General features: G+C 31.6%; 3 protein-coding genes across 5 annotated transcripts in view; 1 reads left to right on the forward strand and 2 right to left on the reverse strand.

Annotated features, from left to right (window-relative positions):
• The window catches only part of LOC118450865 (glutamate receptor 2-like), a 64,021-nt gene that overhangs the window by 27,133 nt on the left and 15,686 nt on the right, over nucleotides 1-21,202 (reverse strand). Inside the window, 1 exon segment of the mRNA XM_085663392.1 lies at nucleotides 11,108-11,113. Coding sequence (XP_085519518.1) covers nucleotides 11,108-11,113 — 6 coding nt within the window.
• On the forward strand, nucleotides 556-3,696 carry LOC118450874 (cytochrome P450 4C1-like). Of its 2 annotated transcripts, XM_085663414.1 has the most exons (13): nucleotides 556-586; nucleotides 866-973; nucleotides 1,044-1,150; nucleotides 1,230-1,320; nucleotides 1,643-1,825; nucleotides 1,915-1,984; nucleotides 2,070-2,196; nucleotides 2,300-2,369; nucleotides 2,454-2,560; nucleotides 2,643-2,711; nucleotides 2,816-2,990; nucleotides 3,111-3,287; nucleotides 3,376-3,696. In XM_085663414.1, exons 1-13 carry the CDS (start codon nucleotides 571-573, stop codon nucleotides 3,540-3,542), a joined length of 1,467 nt encoding a protein of 488 aa, XP_085519540.1. In that variant the 5' UTR covers nucleotides 556-570; the 3' UTR covers nucleotides 3,543-3,696. The 2 variants fall into 2 exon arrangements, with proteins under 2 accessions (XP_085519540.1, XP_035742764.2); XM_035886871.2 differs by lacking the exon at nucleotides 556-586 and having other exon boundaries at nucleotides 681-973.
• LOC118450872 (cytochrome P450 4C1-like) lies at nucleotides 16,423-20,130 on the reverse strand. Of its 2 annotated transcripts, none has more exons than XM_085663413.1 (13): nucleotides 19,807-20,099; nucleotides 19,097-19,645; nucleotides 18,920-19,026; nucleotides 18,750-18,840; nucleotides 18,258-18,440; nucleotides 18,099-18,168; nucleotides 17,902-18,028; nucleotides 17,728-17,797; nucleotides 17,537-17,643; nucleotides 17,388-17,456; nucleotides 17,109-17,283; nucleotides 16,810-16,986; nucleotides 16,423-16,721 (listed from the first exon to the last, which is right to left on the reverse strand). In XM_085663413.1, the coding sequence occupies exons 2-13, from the start codon at nucleotides 19,269-19,271 to the stop codon at nucleotides 16,555-16,557; spliced, it is 1,518 nt and encodes a 505-aa protein (XP_085519539.1). In that variant the 5' UTR covers nucleotides 19,272-19,645; nucleotides 19,807-20,099; the 3' UTR covers nucleotides 16,423-16,554. The 2 variants fall into 2 exon arrangements, with proteins under 2 accessions (XP_085519539.1, XP_085519538.1); XM_085663412.1 differs by lacking the exon at nucleotides 19,807-20,099 and adding an exon at nucleotides 20,114-20,130 and having other exon boundaries at nucleotides 16,531-16,721.

Genomic DNA, 21,202 nt, shown 5'->3' on the forward strand with positions numbered 1-21,202 from the left:
CTATTATTATAGAAATAATAAAAAGAAAAATATCATAAATAGAAGAATATATCTATATTGAATACATCATGACAAATATGATGGCGGTAATTTACGATACATAAAAGAAGAGGAAGTGTTTCATTTTACGTGATATCTTTACAGTATAAAATAAGAATTGTAAAAAAATTCCAAAGGATCTGATTATTTCATAAGATACTATATAATATATGATCAACGGATAAAGACATTGAAATACATATTTATAAATTCTTATAAATTAATTTTCTTACAGTTTAGTAAAAATTTAAAAATGCATTCTTCTAGATTTATAATACCTTTTCAATTTTTAATATCAATTAAACTTTTGTCTACATTCACACAATTAAAAGAGAAGTATATATGAAAACTTAAAACGAATAAACATTGGATTTATAACATATTCGTCATTCCAGTGAAGAATTAATTTACAACCGGTTTATAACAATTTTCAGTCATCGCATTTCTTGTATTAATATAAAGTGGGGGCAGAAACAAATTTTGGTGTCATCTCCGATCTTTCTAGACTGTTCTTGTCCAATCAAAAGAGAAATGCCAGATGTAAACGGTAATCACGTGAGCAAAGTATGATTTATGGTATCTTTAAATATTCCTCGCTTTTCTATTCCATCCTCAGTATCTGTAAGGATAGAAGTGTAGTAGGAGTCGTTGCGCGGTGATATCAAATTATCCCTAAACCTCAACAATTATTATTAGGGATATAAGATTATTTTCATTATATTAAGTCTTTTACATATATTCCTATTGATCTAATTCATCATGTATTTCACTGTAATATTAATTATTATTCCAACAATTTTATTTGGACTATACTATGGAATAGCAGAATACTTTTTAAATAAATTACATATGTTAAATATTATCAACGGCATTCCTGGACCAAAAGCATTTCCTATAATAGGAAATGCTCATCTGTTTATTGGCGACACAACAGGTAAATTTGTATCAGCAATTTTTTATATATAAGTATTTCATCCAATAATTATTTATAACCTCTATTCTAGCTCTATGGAAGCAAATACTAAATCTAGGTAAGAATTATCAATTATTGTGGCGTGTATGGATAGGCACGAAATTATTTTTAGTAATAGAGAATCCTGAATATATCAAGGTAAGATCTATTAGCGTCATTTTAATAATTTTTAATGATATCATAATCCTTTCATTTTGTATTTTTTTTTTTTCGGAAGACTGTACTCAATAGTCCAAATATTATTGATAAGAGCGAGGAATATGAAAAATTGAAACCTATTGTAGGCAATGGTTTGTTTACTGCTCCAGGTAAAGTATATATCTTCCACATTGTTTACCAGTACAAAAATAATTATAATAAGTATGTACTATCAAATATATTCTTTTTTGTAACATTTAATCTTATGAAATTGAATAGTAAAAAATTTTTGCTCCTTTACTTACACATACAAATGAATGTATTATATGAATATGCACAAGATCTTTTCTCTTTTACTCTTTTGTTATAAACATGTACTTATAGATGAACAAATTAAATAAAATATGTAAATTAAAGTAATATGTAAATTATGTAAAATAAGTGAATTATGTAAATTAAAGATTAATTGCTTTCCTTTTGATTTGATTTTAGCATCAGTATGGGATTCACATCGAAAAGTTTTAAATAAAATGTTCCTTATGAAAAATATAAAGTCACATATGGATGTATTTGTTCATCATTCTATCGCATTAATGGAAAAAATAGACTCTATTGTTGAAGAAGAATTAGACATTTTTGATTATGTCTTTCGCTGTACTTTGGATATAATATATGGTATTTTAATTTATAAATTTTTAATGTTTATAAAATTTATGTACATTTGTATGAATTTACTATAATTTTGCAATATCTTTTATTGGAAGATGCCACGCTGGATACGCAAATAAATTCGCTGACAAATCCGGATTGTAAATTAGCTGAATCAATAAGAGGGTAATAATAATGATACTTTTATTTTTATAATATATTATGTATTTTATAATATATACTTATAACATTTTTTTGTGTGCACTCTCAGTGTGATGGATATAGAAACACAAAGGGTTTTTAAATTATGGTTACATCCGAACATAATTTTTTATAACACTGCTAGAGGAAAGAAATATCAGGCCTGCTTGGCTTACCTAGATAACGTAACAAACAAGGTATCATTAAAGCAACTATTTTTTAAGTTCCATTACTTCTTTTCAAAATTAAAAAATTTTAATATAATATTTTCTTTGCATATCATTATTTATGTTCCTAAAGATAATCAAAGAAAAAATGGAATCTATGTTAAAAAGTAAAATTAATCGGCAATTGACGGCGGAAAAGTTAGGTAAAAATAAGCAATATACCTTTAATAAAATTTAATTTTCAATGATGTGATTTATTAATGATAGATTCTTGTTCATCTTTCAAGGAGAAAAACAGAAGACACTTTTCGATTTTTCATTCGAGTTATCAAACGAAGGAGAAGTATATACGGAGAAAGATACCCGCGATGAAATTAATACATTAATTATAGCTGTAAGTCGTATTTATTATTTTTAATTGCAATAATTTTTTTTTTTATTAATGACAATTAAGGAAAACTGTATATTACTTTCAGGGAAGTGAAACTTCAGCCACAACCATTAGCTTTGTCCTCTTAATGCTTGCAACATTCCCGGAAATTCAAGTACTTATATATAACAATTTCTTAATAATTTGTCATTACTTATCCGACGTAAATTATATTCATATTAACATCTTATCATGTCTTCCAAACCTTCGATCACAAAGTGCAAAGTATATGAGGAAGTAAATCGATTTTACTGCTCGGATGATCCGAAATGTGTTCCAATGACATATAATGATATTAAAAGTATGAAACTTTTGGAACGTGTGATCAAGGAAACGTTACGTCTCTTTCCTGCAGGTCCTGTCATTGCCCGGAAAGTAACACAAGATATAAAAGGTACCTCTGCATTCAAAATGATTCTATATATATCTTTTCATTGTTTTACGTTTAATATTTCATTATTAATAATATGAACGTATTTTATAGTACTAATATTTATTTATTAATTATATTAAGTTACTAAAAATTGGACTATACCAAAAGGATGTTCAGCAGTATTTCTCATCTATAAACTACATAGAAGCGCAAAATATTGGCCACGGCCATTAGTATTTGATCCTGATAGGTTCCTACCAGAAAAGAATTGTTCTACGTGTTTCTTTCCATTTAGTTACGGTCGAAGAAATTGCATAGGTAATTACATACTCCTATAGATTATTTGAGAGTATATTCTAGAAAATTCCAAAATAAAATGCATTTTCAATTGATTTTATTTTTTTAGGTCAACATTTCGCTATGCTGGAGATGGCAACAGTAATCGCTACACTGATAAAAAGATTTAGAGTTACAATAGACAAGCCAATAGAAATTGCAAAAATAGATGTAAAGTTGAGCATCACATTAAAACCAACGAAACCAATAAGATTAAAGTTTGAAAGAAGAAATTAATCAAAACATCGAATACACATGCATGAATATATATATAATACATAATTAATATATTTACACATAACGAATTCTGTGAGTAATAGCATCCAATCTGTAGTAGAATCATATTATTATCTGTATAAAATAAAAACCGTCTACTTTTCATTTCATATAACTTTGTATAATGTTTATGTATTATTCTACACCTTGAAGATCGTTATATTTAAAGTATGTGTAAACTATTGTTTTTCTAGTAATATAACAAAAATACATCGTCATAGACTTTCTACTCTGTAATGTTCTTTTAATTAACCTTTACCTTATAAAAGGCATGTTGTGAGGCAATGTACTAAATTTCTTCTAATCGGATTAGGAATATTGGATTAATCAATGTCTGACGAGGTAAACAAACTGTGATTGAAAGAGGAATTCAATTATTCATTTCGTAATGAAGTATTAAAATTTTATTTTACCAAGTACGATGAGATTGGTGATATCTTAGTATTATATTATCTCTATAAAGAACCAATATTTTATTAGGATACGTTCAACGAGATAATTTCTTGTTAATTGGGACCGATGCAACAGAATCCTTCTGTAAAATAAATCTCGTTCTGTATTTATTCCTTATTTCATAACGGTTAATTAGAAAGATCTTTAACGGAAATCCTCAGCAGTTTATCAAATTTTTCTGGAATGAATAAGACATCGTATGATTTTTATCGGTCCGTCAAAGATTGTTAGAAAAGGAGAGAGAAAAAAAAAGAACAACATGAAATAAATTTAAGATGATTCGTTTTCACACATTTCGTAATCGGGTTCTTCTAGTCTATTAAACATTTTTATTTAAATTAAATTTGTTTTTGTTTTCAATATAGTCATTAGATTGATTTAATTAATCAATTATTGCTGTAATAAGTCAAGAATTTATTTAGAATGCTTTATTATTTATATATGAATCAATTTATTAAACATATTTCCTGTCACATGTATAGTTTTTTTGTACATTATGAATCTTATTTTTAAAACAAATAATATTTTTTTGACAGATAAAATGTTAAAAAACAATTGTTGGTATAAATATTATATGTTTTATGGTGATATTTGCAAGGCTGACATTGATAATAGATACGATATTGTTATAAATTCAGTCAGTCACCTGGTGCTGTTTTATTTAATTGCGTTCACACATATTTATACTTTGCATTTGTCTGATTAGTTATTTGTGTCATCGTGAAAAGAAAGAAAACAGAAACTACTGAAAGATCAATCGAAAGTATAAAAAAATATTTATTAGGAAAAAGCTAGACAAAAAAATTGAATATATATCTCAACGATTGTTGCACAACGTAAATTTGGCATTAAAATTAATAACCAAAATATATGCATTTTTAGTGAAAAAAGTTTGATCGAATCGTCGAGGATTTAAAAGAAAAATGACTGAAAAAATATTAAAATGGAGAAAATAAAAAAAATTATCTTTTTGGTTTTTTTTATATATTTTTTTTAATATGAAATAAACTTATTTGTTTGTTATATTATGGATTTTATAATTCCAATATTTACTCTACTAATAAATGAATTTTCAGTTCCTAAAAAACAAAATAATAGATAATTCTAAACTATATAACCTTTATTGTTTTTGATACACATGGCTTGATAATGACATCGAAAAGGTTGGCAGAAAACGAGTTAAATTCCTAGTTTTTTTTTTATAATAAAAAAATATTAGGTGGTTAGAATTCTTATCAAAATTTCTAATTCTTTCATTTTGTATATTTACTGACATTAATTGATTTACTAAAAAAGAAGTTTTATTTTATATATATATATATATATATATATATATATGCGTGTATGTTGATTGAGTTACTGTTATGTTGATTCATAGCAAATGTGTCGTTTTATTATAATAAATTCCTTACTTATAACAGTGATTACTAATGAGTTCATTAACCAAAGTGATCAATTCCACAAAATAAAAAGTAGAAAAGATAGATAAATTAATATACATAATTATTACATAACTTTGTATATATATTATTTGTTTCTTTGACGGGTAGAGATATTGGGTTGTGTTTACCATAGTCGTTTACTTTCGCGCGTCCTAGCATTAAATCTTTATATTGAGGGAGTTTACCTATCCTGGCCAATTGTTTTGCTCCTTCATTACATGGTGTTCCGCGCATAGTGACACAATACGACGCCGATTGCATATCCCGACACATCCGGAGTTACATTGAACTCATTTGTAAAGTCAGGATATTGCAAAATGGGTTCTTTCTCGACACAATGCGTCCCAGGGAGAGGTGAATGCGTTATCCTGTACTTGGTTCCACGCGAAGGTTACCTTCTTTTTTAGCACATCCGTAAATGGTTTCGCTAATTTGGAAAAATCTGGGATATATTTTCGATAGTGTCCAGCAAGCCCTAAAAACTGGCGAATGTTCTTAATGTTTCGCGACCGTGGGAACTCTTTGATCGCTTCGAGCTTTTTGGGATCTGACTTTACTCTACCTTCTCCAACTATGTGGCCTAAATACAGTATCTTTTTTTTAGAAATTCACATTTATCTGACTCTAATTTTAAATTGGCTGTTCTCAACCGATGTATTAACTTTCTGAATTTAATTTCGTGTTCCCGAAGCTATTTCGCGTACAGACCATGTTATCCAGATAAACAAACATATCTTCGCCTTGGAAACCTGTTAGAACAAGGTCCATAAGACGATGAAATGTTGCCGGGGGATTTTTGAGGCCGAATGGCATACGATTAAATTCGTAATGTCCATGTGGCGTCGAGAATGCTGTCTTTTGCCTATCTTCTGGATGCATTTCGAACTGATTAAAGCCTGGCTTGAGGTAGAAAATCGAGAAATACTTTGCAGATCCTAACTGATCTAAGATTTCTGTAATATTAGGTAATATGTACGCACCTCCTACCATTTTCTCGTTCAACTCTATATAATCTATCACTACTCGCCACTTTGGGTTTTACTTCGAATCTGCTTTCTTGGGAACTACACAGATGGGTCAATTGTACGGCAAGATTATTGATGGCTGGATTATTTCATCTGGCATGAGTTCTTTCGTTTGTTTATCAATTTCTTCTTTGTAGATAGGCGGAAATCTATATTGTTTAGTATATATTGGAATCTCGTCCGTTGCTATAATTCGGTGATTTATTATTTTGGTGCTTCCTAATGATTCTCCAGACAGGTGAAAATAATCTACGCTGATGGCTAGTAGTCTTTCTACGTTTTCTTTTTCCTCTTTATTTAGGTGTTCGAGTATTCGAAAAGATCGTACCTGCTTACCCTTAGGTTTATGTGTTTTCCTATCTATTTGACCTATAGTCTTGGTAACTACGGAAGCGGCAGTTACAGCCTTAATAGATGCGATCGGACACTCTTCTCCTAACTTTTTACTTCCTCGACCTACTGACTTGGCCTTACTTAGGTCGTGGATCTCGCACCGCTGAAGTTTTAAAATGGGAACTATTATGTTGAAATTTCTTTCCGTAGTATTAATGACCTTGAGACACGCCTGACCTCGGTTATTCTTGACTAACGCGTCTCCTATAAATATATCCGGGAAAGTTTCGAGTCTGGGTACGTAACCTTCTTTGACTTTATTAGTCTCGATGCGACAATGAAATATTGTGCATGATCTCGCGTGATCGCGAATTACTTCCCGATCTATGAACGGAATTTCCCTATCGGGTAGCTCCAATGATTCCTTGGAGTTATTTACGTTCGCGCCAATTTCTCCAAGAAATTAACTGTTTTATATACCGTCCTAATTGATAGGATAGCCAGGATCCACTACTTGGAAGCTTATAAGTTCATTGAGGTGATCTATTATAATAGAGCCTTATGTAGATATGTGGTTGCTAGTTATTCCTCTAATTCTTATAGCTTCTTCCTCATTCACTGCCATTCCGTTTCTGATAGGGTTTGCTTGGATAATGTTCACTTTCGAACTCGTATCTTTCATGAAAATGCTTTGTTCGTGGAAAATAGCTGATTTAAAAAATATCGAAGGAGCTTTGGCCGTTGGACAATAATTGTCCACATTTATTCGTCTGTGCAGGTTGCTATCATGGCCTGTTTTGGGCGAACATACTTGGTCGCTGGCTCGCCCACATTGTTGCGGGTCGGGTCGCCTTCTGCGTTTCCTGACGCGGACGCGCCTAAATTTCGGCGACTATCATCGAATGCCCTTTTCCAGGATTCGTCTGCCGAATGTCCTGTTTGGTTACACTAATCACATTTTTCCTTAACCTTCTGGTTAGTGAGACACGACGCGTTCCTTTTAGAATCTATCTTAATATTTTTCCCCTTGGGAGGTGTTATTAATCTTTTCGCCTGGCGATCGAGTCGGGCGATGATTCTCTTGCGCGTGGGACAGGACTAGCTGCTACTTTAGCGTAGGTAGTTGGCTGCGAGGTATACCAGCATTTCGCGGTTTGATGTCCCCATTTTCCGCACGACTCACATTTCGAAACATTGACAGCTATCGTTCGAACGGCTAGGGTCTTATTCTTATTCACAGACCTTGAGGGTTGAAACGCTGCCTTTAAGATCTCTCTTAGTTCTTCTACCGTGGTGATTTTTTCTTCTTCTACCACCAAGTACGCGTGCCCTTCTAATTTAGTGCGAATAGCCGTTACTAGAGCCTGCTTAGATTCGGCTGATGGGATCTCTCCGAAGAGTCCCGTGGCTTGTTTACATGCTTGCGTAAAGCGAAGAACGGGTATATTGTGTCCGTCGAAGTTAGGTATGCTTTCCGTTATGTCTTATGCCAATTTGAGCTATGGCATGTTCAGTCTAGATGCAGCCGTCGGTCTGTATTGTACATGTTGCGTACTTCCCGATTAATTACTCAATTTTCTTTTCAATTCGTCGTGTTCTCGCCTGAGGTTATCGATATCGAATTGCAGGTGTGAATCACTTCTGGAAGAGCAACGACTCTCTTCGCGACTGGTTGTAGTATGCTTAGAGGAGTGGTTTCCGTCGTATATGTCATCGATAATTAAGAATCCATCCCGTTTATCTAGATCGCGTTCGCGGCGAATTAGTAGTTGTTTTCGTTTTTCCAATTCTATTCTTTTCCTATATAGAGTAACGTTCTGTTGATCGATTGCCTTTTCATGTAGACTAACTGTTCCCTGAAGGAAGAAATTTTGCTCATAACTTCTTGAAGGCCTTGTTCGCGGTGTAATAACGCGCTTTCGTATGCTCTACTCTCTTCTTCGGTAAGGTTTACATCCGTTAAAGGAGATCAATGTGGCGAAGTCATTTTACTTGCTTGTGAAGAAAAATAGGGATTAACAACAGAAAAGAATTAAAAATATAAATAAATATAATGTTACGTTAACAATTGGGACTTGAGTTACCAAAGTGCCTGCAGCCTCCCAATTATACCTAGCGAATCACGCGTCTCTTTTTCGGTGAATCTTTTTGGAATTTTACATGAGAGGGAGGCTCATTTTTCCTTTTTTTCTTTCACAATAGGGCAGTTAAACTGCGCCAGGAAAGATTTTCTTTAACTTAGTTATTCGATGAAATGCTGAGAGAGGCTCCGAATATCATTCCTCGTGTCTATATTCCTTTCAAGGGTCCCTACTGCTGACCCTTGAATTGGTCCCCTCTTGATAGCGATAATTGAGGAATAATGGGGCGAAGCGATGCTCGGTATTCGACACTTTGTCTTCACTTTCACGAATTGATTTATTTAGTATAAAATCGGTGATGGAAAATACAATGAATAACAAGGTTATAAGTCTTAAGTATCGTAATTGTTAATTCTAAAAAACTGCGCTTAACGACTGACTGCAACGAAGTGATCATAACGACTGACTGCAACGAACTGATGATAACGGCTGCGATGAATTTATCTAGACGACTGCGGATGATAAAGTTTTGACGATGAAGTGTTTTCTGCTGCGGGTTCGCCTGCAGCGTCCAGTCGCTAGGCGCGTACATAGTACGCGTCTCGCCTGCACGCAGCCCCTTGCACGACTCGTTCTCGCGCGTTTTTCTGTCGTCAAGGGCTTAAGCCATTGCGTTACGCTGTCCCTGCATTTACTTTCTTGGTCAGCTTTATCTCTGCACGTGTGGCTCTTGTGCGCGCTATCTTGCCAAGAGTAAAAGAGGCATGATGCATTTGCATTCTTGCACATACTTTTCGTCTTCCATCGTCTTCCCGTATTTCTTTACTACGTGTCTTATAGATAATTCTAAATTATTTATTAACTACAAGCTTCAAATGATTATTCTTATGGGGAGAAATAGAGGAGAAACAAATGAAAAATGGTATCGCTCTACAAGCACACGTATTCTTGCCAATAAGCGTTTTTCTTCTTTAAAGTTTCTTTAAACTTTCATAGTTTCTGGCTGACCAACACACGAAGACGTGACGATATTAATGTAACAGTGAATTTATAAACGAGATTAGAAATCTAGTATATTAGTTACGATCGTTAGCGAATATTCAAAGAGAATTTATAGCAAGGTTTCAATTGCTCTATGATAAAGAAAGCAAGAACGAAGAAAATTTATGAGTGTATGCTTTCCATTATCAATATTTATATTACTCCATTTAGTATCTGAGATGTATATTTACGCGTCCTTGTTAAAATTGAAATGTTATGAAAAAATATAGACTGGAAAAGAAATTGCGAAATCGTAAACAATATTTTATATTAGCATCGAAAAGGATTACGCAGAACTATATTTCGATTTGCATGATTTTCATATGTTTCATATCAGAATTGATTTAATATGATGATGCAATTATTGAATTCTGTTATTAAATATTATAATAGAATCGCTCATTAGATTAAAAGTATTATTTAAGTACGAATACTCAATGACAAAATCTTGATGATGACTGATGCGTTAGGCTTGTGACAAATGTATAATTTAAAAGATATTTTCATAGTTATGGTCAATTTGGGTGTCGCGCTCTAGCCTTCTGAGTATACAGACGTACGAAGCTGAGTTCCGCGAGTGTTGTGTTTATGTAGAGGATATCGGGAGAAATACATAGCAAGCCGTTATAGAGAATATCTTTCAAAATCGGGTCAGCTAATTGAGACGAGATCTTCGCATATTCTGGACCATGATATGTTATCATCAAACCTATTTCCGCAATGGCAAATAGTTGCCTCTTCAAGACATGCAACAAATCCTAACAACAAAAAATGACCAAGAAAAAACGATGGTAGTGATGAAGGGCAACCAAGACCTGAAGCAGTACTTCTAACGGCTAACAGATACTCAATCTTAAATACAATCATGGATATAGACATGATAGAAAATCGAACCTTGTCAAAAGTACCTCCGCCCCCTCCAATTTATGTAGATGACGTAATAGACATGCAATCCTTAACGAGATGCTTGGATGAAATCGTTAAAAAAGAGAGCTATAAATTTAAAATTAATAACAACCAGGTTCGTATCCTACCAACTGACGCAGATACATATAGAAAAATTGCTAAATTATTAAAATCATCTAACGCAAGTTTTCATACGTTCCAACTGAAACAAGAACGGTCGTTGTGTGTTGTTCTACGCAATGTACATCACTCTGTTGATTTGGATAATCTAAAGGACGAATTACAAAAGCTCGGGCATGAAGTAAATAATATTAATAACATTCGACACAGAGTTACACACAAGCCCCTGTCAATGTTCTATATTGTTCTTAAAAAAAAACCCAAATAATAAATCTATATATAACATAAGTCGACTGAATAATACTATAGTTAAAATTGAACCACCCATAAAAAGGAAAGAAATAGTTCAATGCAAAAGATGCCAACGATACAGCCACTCCCAAAAGTACTGTAATCGCCAATATAAGTGTGTAAAATGTGCAGATTCTCATCCAACTGTAAAATGTAAAAAATCCATTGATACTTCTCCAACTTGTCACTTATGCGGTGGCCACCATACCGCAAATTATAAAGGGTGCCCTCATTATAAAGAATTGCTCGAAAAAACATTCCCGAAATCTAGTCACAGAAAAAATCCAAATATACAATTATGCTCACAGACTAACCCTATTGGAGATAACCAACTTTTTATCGATCCATCCTTTTCTTATGCACAAGCAGTTACAAGAAGCAATCACTCACCAAATAATCTTAGTCCAACTTCTTCTATTATAGAAAATAATAAGAATAAATCGTGCAATTGTGAAAATATAAGTAAGTTAGAAAAACTAATTGAAAAGCAAACGGAAGAAATAAATAACCTTATCTCTCTATTAACGGCTATTTTAAATAAACTGACTTCCACCAAAAATTAATGAGGACTTTACGTTTTGCTCTTTGGAATGCCAACGGTTTGATGCAACGAAAAGTTGAGTTGGAATCTTTCTTAAAAAATCAAGACAGTCAAATAATGCTGGTATCTGAGACGCATTTTACCGATAAAACTTATTTTAGAATATATGGGTATAAGGTGTATTGCACGCACCATCCCAGTGGAAGGACACATGGGAGTACAGGGATTATAATCAAAGATAACATCAAACATTATGAGCTTGCGCCATACAAACAAAACCTCATCCAGGCAACTAGTGTTATGATATATGACTGGTACAGCCCGCTTAGCATATTAGCAGTTTACTGACCTAGACACATTATACAAAAAGAAGAATTTGACTACTTCTTTAAAAGTTTAGGCTCTAGATTCTTAGCAGAAGACGACCTTAATGTTAAACATAATAGTTGGGTCAGTAGAATAGTAACCCCAAGAGGGAAAACATTCTTAAAAAGTATAGAAATCAATAGATTGACACATATTAATACAGATGAGCCTACATATTGTTCTCAATAAACTTCTAAACTTACTAGACTTCTTTATTATCAAAAATTTATCTCCTCGTTACATCCAAGTCAATTCCTCACTTGACCTTTCTTCTGATCATTCTCCAATCATAAATTCACACATCATTGAAAATAACATTCCTATCTCCGTATACAATAGACTCACAAATTGGAATAATTTCCGTGAAGCCTTCAACTCCTATACCGTTAAATCACCACCATTAGTGACAAATGACGATGTTGACCATACAATAAACTACTTAACGCGCAATATAGTAGACGCTGTTCGAGACTCTGCATCTAAGTTGGAATGCTTGTATGACTACGTTTATCCCGTATATATCATGAAAAAAATTGCAGAAAAACGAAAGCTGCGTAGAATCTGGCACAATAGCAGCTTTTTTGAGGTCAAGCATAAACTAAATAAAGCTACCAGAGTTTTAAGAAGATCTCTACAACGCTTTAAAGTGAAGGATTCCAAAAATTTTTAATGAACTTATCTCCCACAGCGGACTCAAACTATTCACTTTGGAAAGCCACCAGGTGCTTCACTCGTCCAAGTCAAGACATACCGCCGCTTCGCCAACCACTAGGTGGATAGGCAAGAAGACCAATAGACAAAGCAAACCTCTTTGCCCCTTATCTGGCTGATGCATTTAAACCATCTGTCTCCACTTCACTTATCGATGAAGAAGGAATTAGGAATTTCCTGAACGCGCCTTTGCAATTGTCGCCACAAATCAAATCCTTTACGTCAATGGAGGTCAAATTAACAATTGCAGCTAACGCAAATTCAAAGAAGGCTCCTGGTAAAGATCTAATTAACGGAAAGATAATAAAAGAATTGCCAAAGAAAGGGATAGCATTAATAACTTCTATATTTAACGCAATTCTACGTCTAGGTTATTATCCAACATCCTGGAAAATAGCTATCATAACTCTTATTCATAAACCAGGAAAACCAGCTCATGAAGTTACGTCATATCGGCCAATCAGTCTTTTATCCACTACATCCAAGTTATTTGAAAAAATGGTAATAAGTCGCCTCTTCGATGCACTAGATGCACCAGTTTTCCTTGAGCTTCAGTTCGGGTTTCAAAAATGTCATTCCACAACTGAGTAAATTCACCGTATAACACGTCAATTATCACAAGATCTCGAACGGAAAAAGTACTGTACAGCAGTATTTCTAGACATTAGACAAGCTTTTCATAAAGTGTGGCACATTGGATTGCTGCACAAACTTAAAAAAACTCTGCCATACTCTTTTTACACAATCGTAAAATCCTACCTCACTGACAGACAATTCATAGTAAAGTATTTAAATCAATCAATCACCACAGCATTCCCTTTCTTATCTGGTGTCCCGCAAGGGAGTGTACTCGGTCCTTTACTATATACAATTTACACAGCAGATCTACCCACCTCAGGGGTGATAACTACGGCAACATTTGCAGATGACACTGCTCTATTAGCTTCGGACAGCGATCCTCAAAATGCAACTGAAATACAGCAATGTCATCTACACAAGCTTGAAAGATGGTGCCAAAAGTGACAAATTAACGTCAACGAAATAAATCGGCACATGTAACCTTCACGCTAAGAAAGGGCACTTGCCCTCCTGTGACAATTAATGTGACAGTAATTCCAACCAGGGATCCTGTTAAATACTTGGGTATGGTACTTGATAATAGACTGACATGGAAACATCATATTAAATCCAAAAGAACCTATCTGAAGGAAAGAGTAAGAAAGCTATATCGGCTCATTGGGAGATCATCCAAGTTAATTCTGGGGAGCAAGCTCATAATATACAAAGCCATTCTAAAACCCATTTGGACCTATGGAATTCAACTATGGAGAACCGCTAGTAACTCTAACATAGAAATTCTATAAAGATTTCAATCAAAAGCCCTACGGAACATTTGCAATGCCCCTTGGTATGTAACAAACGAAAGGATTCATATTGATTTAAGAATTCCTACAGTCAAGGAAGAAATTGTTAACTTCAGTGAACGCTACAATATTCGTCTAGCTAAACATCCGAATCCTCTAGCAAATAAATTGCTAATAACCTCAGAACTAGTATGTAGGCTAAAAAGGTTCTACACTTCTGATCTAGGAAGAAGATTTAATTAATTTCTTTTTTTGATTAGCTTAATTAATCATTGTAATGTCGTCTTGAACTTACAACTCATGTCAGTATATCACGTCAGCAAAAATATTTATAATTCTCTATGAGAATTGATTGTATATTCCTTTATTAATAAAAAAAAAAAAATGGTCAATTTGCAGGAATGTGTATTTCAGCAAATAAAGATAATTAATTTGACGATATGTGTGTGAGTGCGAAGGAGTGAGATAATTAGGATGATATGAAATAAGAGAAAATGAAATGAAAGATATTTAGATATGATTGGTATATTAATATAATTATAACTAAATATGCAATCATTCTGCAATTGCCGCAAATCATATCCAATTGTTTTTCTTTTCCGGCTTTTCCATAATAGCTTCATAGCTGTCACACGTGTTAATTTAACCATTATCTAATAACGAATGCTTAATGTACTTTGCTTTTCTTTTCTGCGATGAAGTAGCTATTGTGATTGTACACGTGGAATTTTAATGGTAAATATAACAATACGTATCGACTAATTTAAAAAGATTTAAATAACAAATACAACATGTTATATGTATGATGTATGTTATATGCAATCATATATGCAAATTGTAACATATAACGATAATCACTTCTTTGGAATATCTTCAGTAAGAAGAAAATTATTATATATCCATAATTCTTTCAACGAGATCGGTCGTCAAACAAAAAAACAGTCGCATGCTAAGATGTTGATAAATTACTTTACTATTAATTCGGGAACCATAATTGCTGTAATTAGAAGTGAAATTACATAAATCTATGTTAAAGTATGCTTCGACATCGGCCCAGAGTGTTAGGCTATCTGAAATATGTGAATTCACACTTGATTCGATCGCTTCCGCGTCGCATTCATTTTTCAACATTTCTCGGTTCGTCTGCTAGAACGGACGATATATAATAATCTTATTTTTCATCAAAAGTATTTTGTCGGCATTAATATTGATGTATATCGATGTATACCATTACATTATATAACATGTAAATGGGATTAGTTAAACGAGATACATTAGTTTTCTTGTTTGTAAACTCTGATTTTCGAAAGAGAGAGAACCAGAAAGAATGCAAACATTTATAATGACATAATCTCAAGGCAAATTTCCTAGTGTAAACACTAGGCTCGTAATCAGAGGCTTTGAGAAAGGAGACAACTAGACATCCAAGATTGATTATTATTTACTTAATTGTCATAATGATAATATGCTGATCTTATATATGTCTCATTTTCGTTGCTTTCTTACATTTAATTCATGTCATTGTCTTTTTTTCTCTCTCCTTCTCTAACAATCTTCGAATAAGCGATAAATATCATACGGTGCCGTAGTTATTTCAGAAAAAATTTATTAACTGTTGTGGATTACCTCTAAAGATCTTTCTAATTAGCCGTTATGAAATAAAGGATAAATACAGAACGAGATTTATTTTACAAATGGATTCTGTTGTATCGGTCCCAATAAACAAGAAATTATCTCGTTGATGTGTCCTACCAAAATATTGGTCTTTTATAGAGGTAATATAATACTAAGATATCACCAATCTCGTCGTACTTGGTAAAATAAAATTTTAATACTTCATTACGAAATGAATAATTGAGTTCCTCTTTCAATCACAGTTTGTTTTCCTCGTCAGACATTGATTAATCCAATATTCCTAATCCGATTAGAAGAAATTTAGTACATTGCCTCACAACATGCCTTTCATAAGGTAAAGGTTAATTAAAAGAACATTACAGAGTAGAAAGTCTATGACGATGTATTTTTGTTATATTACTAGAAAAACAATAATTTACACATACTTTAAATATAACGATCTTCAAGGTGTATAATAATACATAAACATTATATAAAGTTATATGAAATGACAAGTAGTCGGTTTTTATTTTTTACAGATAATAATATGATTCTACTACAGATTGTTAGCTATTACTCACAGAATTCGTTATATATAAATATATTAATTATGTATTATACATATATACATATATATATATATATATATATATATATATTCATGCATGTATACTCTATGTTTTAATTAATTTCTTTTTTCAAATTTTAATCTTATTGGTTTCGTCGGTTTTAATGTGATGCTCAACTTTACATCTATTTTTGCAATTTCTATTGGCTTGTCTATTGTAACTCTAAATCTTTTTATCAGTGTAGCGATTACTGTTGCCATCTCCAGCATAGCGAAATGTTGACCTAAAAAAATAAAATCAATTGAAAATGCATTTTATTTTGGAATTTTCTAGAATATACTTTCAAATAATCTATAGGAGTATGTAATTACCTATGCAATTTCTTCGACCGTAACTAAATGGAAAGAAACAGGTAGAACAATTCTTTTCTGGTAGGAACCTATCAGGATCAAATACTAATGGCCGTGGCCAATATTTTGCGCTTCTATGTAGTTTATAGATGAGAAATACTGCTGAACATCCTTTTGGTATAGTCCAATTTTTAGAAACTTAATATAATTAATAAATAAATATTAGTACTATAAAATACGTTCATATTATTAATAATAAAATATTAAACGTAAAACAATGAAAAGATACATATATAGAATCATTTTGAATGCAGAGGTACCTTTTATATCTTGCGTTACTTTCCGGGCAATGAGAGAACCTGCAGGAAAGAGACGTAACGTTTCCTTGATCACACGTTCCAAAAGTTTCATACTTTTAATATCATTATATGTCATTGGAACACATTTCGGATCGTCCGAGCAGTAAAATCGATTTACTTCCTCATATACTTTGCCCTTTGTGATCGAAGGTTTGGAAGACATGATAAGATGTTAATATGAATATAATTTACGTCGGATAAGTAATGACAAATTATTAAGAAATTGTTATATATAAGTACTTGAATTTCCGGGAATGTTGCAAGCATTAAGAGGACAAAGCTAATGGTTGTGGCTGAAGTTTCGCTTCCCTGAAAGTAATATACAGTTTTTCTTAATTGTCATTAATAAAAAAATTTTATTGCAATTAAAAATAATAAATACGACTTACAGCTATAATTATTGTATTCATTTCTTCGCGAATATCTTTCTCCGTATATACTTCTCCTTCGTTTGATAACTCGAATGAAAAATCGAAAAGTGTCTTCTGTTTTTCTCCTTGAAAGATGAACAAGAATCTATCATTAATAAATCACATCATTGAAAATTAAATTTTATTAAAGGTATATTGCTTATTTTTACCTAACTTTTCCGCCGTCAATTGCCGATTAATTTTATTTCTTAATATAGATTCCATTTTTTCTTTGATTATCTTTAGGAACAAGAAATAACGATATGTATAGAAAATATTTTATTAAAATTTCTTAATTTTGAAAAGAAGTAATGCAATTTAAAAATTATTTGCTTTAATGATACCTTGTTTGTTACATTATCCAGATAAGCTACGCACGCCTGAAATTTCTTTCCTATAGCAGTGTTATAAAAAATTATGTTCGGATGTAACCATAATTTAAGGATCCTTTCTATTGATATATCCATCATACTGAAAGTGCACACAAAATGTTAGAAGTATACATAATATGTTACCAAAATAAAAGTATCATTATTATTACCATTGTATTGATTCAGCTAATTTACAATCTGTATTTGTCAGCGAATTTAGGTGCGTATCCAGCTTGGCATCTTCCAATATAAAGTTTAGCAAAATTATAGTAAATTTAAACAAATGTACATAAATTTTATAGACATTAAAAGTTTACACATTAAAATACCATGTATCATATCCATAGTACAGCGAAAGACATAATCAAAAATGTCTAATTCTTCTCCAACAAGAGTTTCTAATTTTTCCATCAATGCGATAGAATGATGAACAAATACATCCATATGTGACTTTATATTTTTCATATGGAACATTTTATTTAAAACTTTTCGACGTGAATCCCATACTGATGCTAAAATCAAATCAAAAGGAAAGCAATTAGTGTTTAAATTACATATTTCACTTATATTACATAATTCACATATTACTTTAATTTACATATTTTATTTAATTTCTTCGTCTATACGTACATGTTTATAATAAAAGAGAAAAGATCTTGTGCATATTTATACAGTTCATTCATTTGTATGTGTGAGTAAAGGAGCAAAAATTTTTTACTATTCAATTTCATAAGATTAAATGTTACAAAAAAGATTATATAGTACATACTTAATATAATTATTTTTGTACTGGTAAACAATGTCGAAAATATATACTTTACCTGGAGCAGTAAACAAACCATTGCCTACAAAAGGTTTCAATTTTTCATATTCCTCGCTCTTATCAATAATATTTGGACTATTGAGTAAAGTCTTCCGAAAAAAAAAAAATACAAAATGAAAGGATTATGATATCATTAAAAATTATTAAAATGACGCTAATAGATCTTACCTTGATATATTCAGGATTCTCTATTACTAAAAATAATTTCGAGCCTATCCATACACGCCACAATAATTGATAATTCTTACCTAGATTTAGTATTTGATTCCATAGAGCTAGAATAGAGGTTATAAATAATTATTGAATGAAATACTTATATCTAAAAAATTGATGATACAAATTTACCTGTTGTGTCGCCAGTAAATAGATGAGCATTTCCTATTATAGGAAATGCTTTTGGTCCAGGAATGCCGTTGATAATATTTAACATATGTAATTTATTTAAAAAGTATTCTGCTATTCCATAGTATAGTCCAAATAAAATTGTTGGAATAATAATTAATATTACAGTGAAATACATGATGAATTAGATCAATAGGAATATATATAAACGACTTAATATAATGAAAATAATCTTATATCCCTAATAATAATTGTTGAGATTTAAGGATAATTTGATATCACCACGCAACGATTCCTACTACACTTCTATCCTTACAGAAACTAAGGATGGAATAGAAAAGCGAGGAATATTTAAAGATACCATAAATCATACTTTGCTCACGTGATTACTGTTTACATCTGGCATTTCTCCTTTGATTGGACAAGAACAGTCTAGAAAGATCGGAGATGGCACCAAAATTGTTTCTGTTCCCACTTCTTATTAATAAAAGAAATGCGATGACTGAACATTGCGTTATAAACCGGATGTAAATTAATTCTTCATTCGTCATTCTGGAATGACGAATATGTTATAAATCCAATATTTATTCGTTTTAGGTTTTTATATATACTTCTCCTTTAATTGTGTGAATGTAGACAAAAGTTTAATTGATATTAATAATTGAGAAGGTACTATAAATCTAGAAGAATGCATTTTTAAATTTTTACTAAACTGTAAGAAAATTAATTTATAAGAATTTATAAATATGTATTTCAATGTCTTTATCCGTTGATCATATATTATATAGAATCTTATAAAATAATCAGATCCTTTGGAATTTTTTTACAATTCTTATTTTATACTGTAAAGATATCACGTAAAATGAAACACTTCCTTTTCTTTTATGTATCGTAAATTACCGCCATCATATTTGTCATGGTGTATTCAATATAGATATATTCTTCTATTTATGATATTTTTCTTTTTATTATTTCTATAATAATAGTAGTAGTAACTGAAATAATATAAAGTGAACTCACACAGAAGAAACCATAACGAAATAACGCTGGGAGAAAAATCTTGTAGATAATCTGGAAAAAACATTGAGCTTTGACCCTTATTAAAAATAATATATAATATATACGTTCACTAATATATGATATATATGTTCATTAAATCTGAAAAAGTAATCGACAAATTTATATACTTAATATTCATATCTAATCCAACAATATTATACTGTTGCTATAACACGTATATATGCTATCACGGATAATAGCGAAATTCTCGTCAGTTATTAGTGGAAGAAATGTACAGAAATGTAAGAGATTGAATAGTAACACATTACTAAATTATCGAATAAGGAGAAGGAGAGAGTAAATTAGTTCATTAGTTTCGTTAGAATTGAACGTATGATTTCTTGTGTTACTAAACTAAATGCCTGCAAATGTGCTACAAATTGCTTACATAATCTCTATATTTTTAATCTATAAATATAATAAAGAACTACAAACATCACAGTAATAAATTTTTTCTTCGAAAAATGTAGAAAACGGCATTTACGCCGTCGATGAAGATAGAAGTAATTCTTGAACAATTGAGAAAAGTTGTCATTTTAAGGACGAAGATTTAATCCAATGTATTGAATTTTCGAAAAGTTATCTTCGAAAAAAATCGTGTAAAGTATGTTATTTTTATTCGATGATTATTTATGCGTAAACGAAAAGTTCTTTCCAAAATTCGGAAAAGATATGCAGTAAACTTGTTTTGAAATCGAGAACGTGATCGTCAAAATTGGTCAAGAATTATGTCTGTTTTCATGATGGCATAAATCATTAAGAAATTTTGGACAAATGTTATAGAATCACTGGTTGTAATGACATTAAACTAGGCGCTAGGCTCGGAATTCGTCGGATTTTCCTGCAAAATTATTCTTTACATTGCCTTGTAACCGGAAATTAATGGAATAACGCAATGTCTTCTATGGATCCAGGAAAGCTTGTGAGGAATATACGGGATAAAAAACATTAAGTCAATTTAAATCTGTAAGGAAGTAATTTAAGTATAATGATAAAAAATTTCGATATTCACGTTTCGTTATTGTGTATCGGTAATTATCCTAGTAAAAC

The sequence above is a fragment of the Vespa mandarinia genome, chromosome 21 (assembly GCF_050613455.1).
Source record: "Vespa mandarinia isolate Hongniang chromosome 21, ASM5061345v1, whole genome shotgun sequence".
Taxonomy (NCBI): Eukaryota; Metazoa; Arthropoda; class Insecta; order Hymenoptera; family Vespidae; genus Vespa; species Vespa mandarinia.

What these genes read in the sequence shown, in the direction of transcription:
- LOC118450874 (XM_035886871.2), top strand. Translation starts at nt 799, where the DNA reads ATGTATTTCACTGTAATATTAATTATTATTCCAACAATTTTATTTGGA. An exon ending in GTTTATTGGCGACACAACAG is followed by an intron (nt 974 to 1,043) that starts GTAAATTTGTAT and finishes CCTCTATTCTAG; the next exon opens with CTCTATGGAAGCAAATACTA. An exon ending in ATTGACGGCGGAAAAGTTAG is followed by an intron (nt 2,370 to 2,453) that starts GTAAAAATAAGC and finishes TCATCTTTCAAG; the next exon opens with GAGAAAAACAGAAGACACTT.
- LOC118450872 (XM_085663413.1), bottom strand. Translation starts at nt 19,271, where the DNA reads ATGTATTTCACTGTAATATTAATTATTATTCCAACAATTTTATTTGGA. An exon ending in TACTATGGATATGATACATG is followed by an intron (nt 18,169 to 18,257) that starts GTATTTTAATGT and finishes TTATATTGGAAG; the next exon opens with ATGCCAAGCTGGATACGCAC. An exon ending in TTAGCTGAATCAATACAATG is followed by an intron (nt 18,029 to 18,098) that starts GTAATAATAATG and finishes GTGCACTTTCAG; the next exon opens with TATGATGGATATATCAATAG.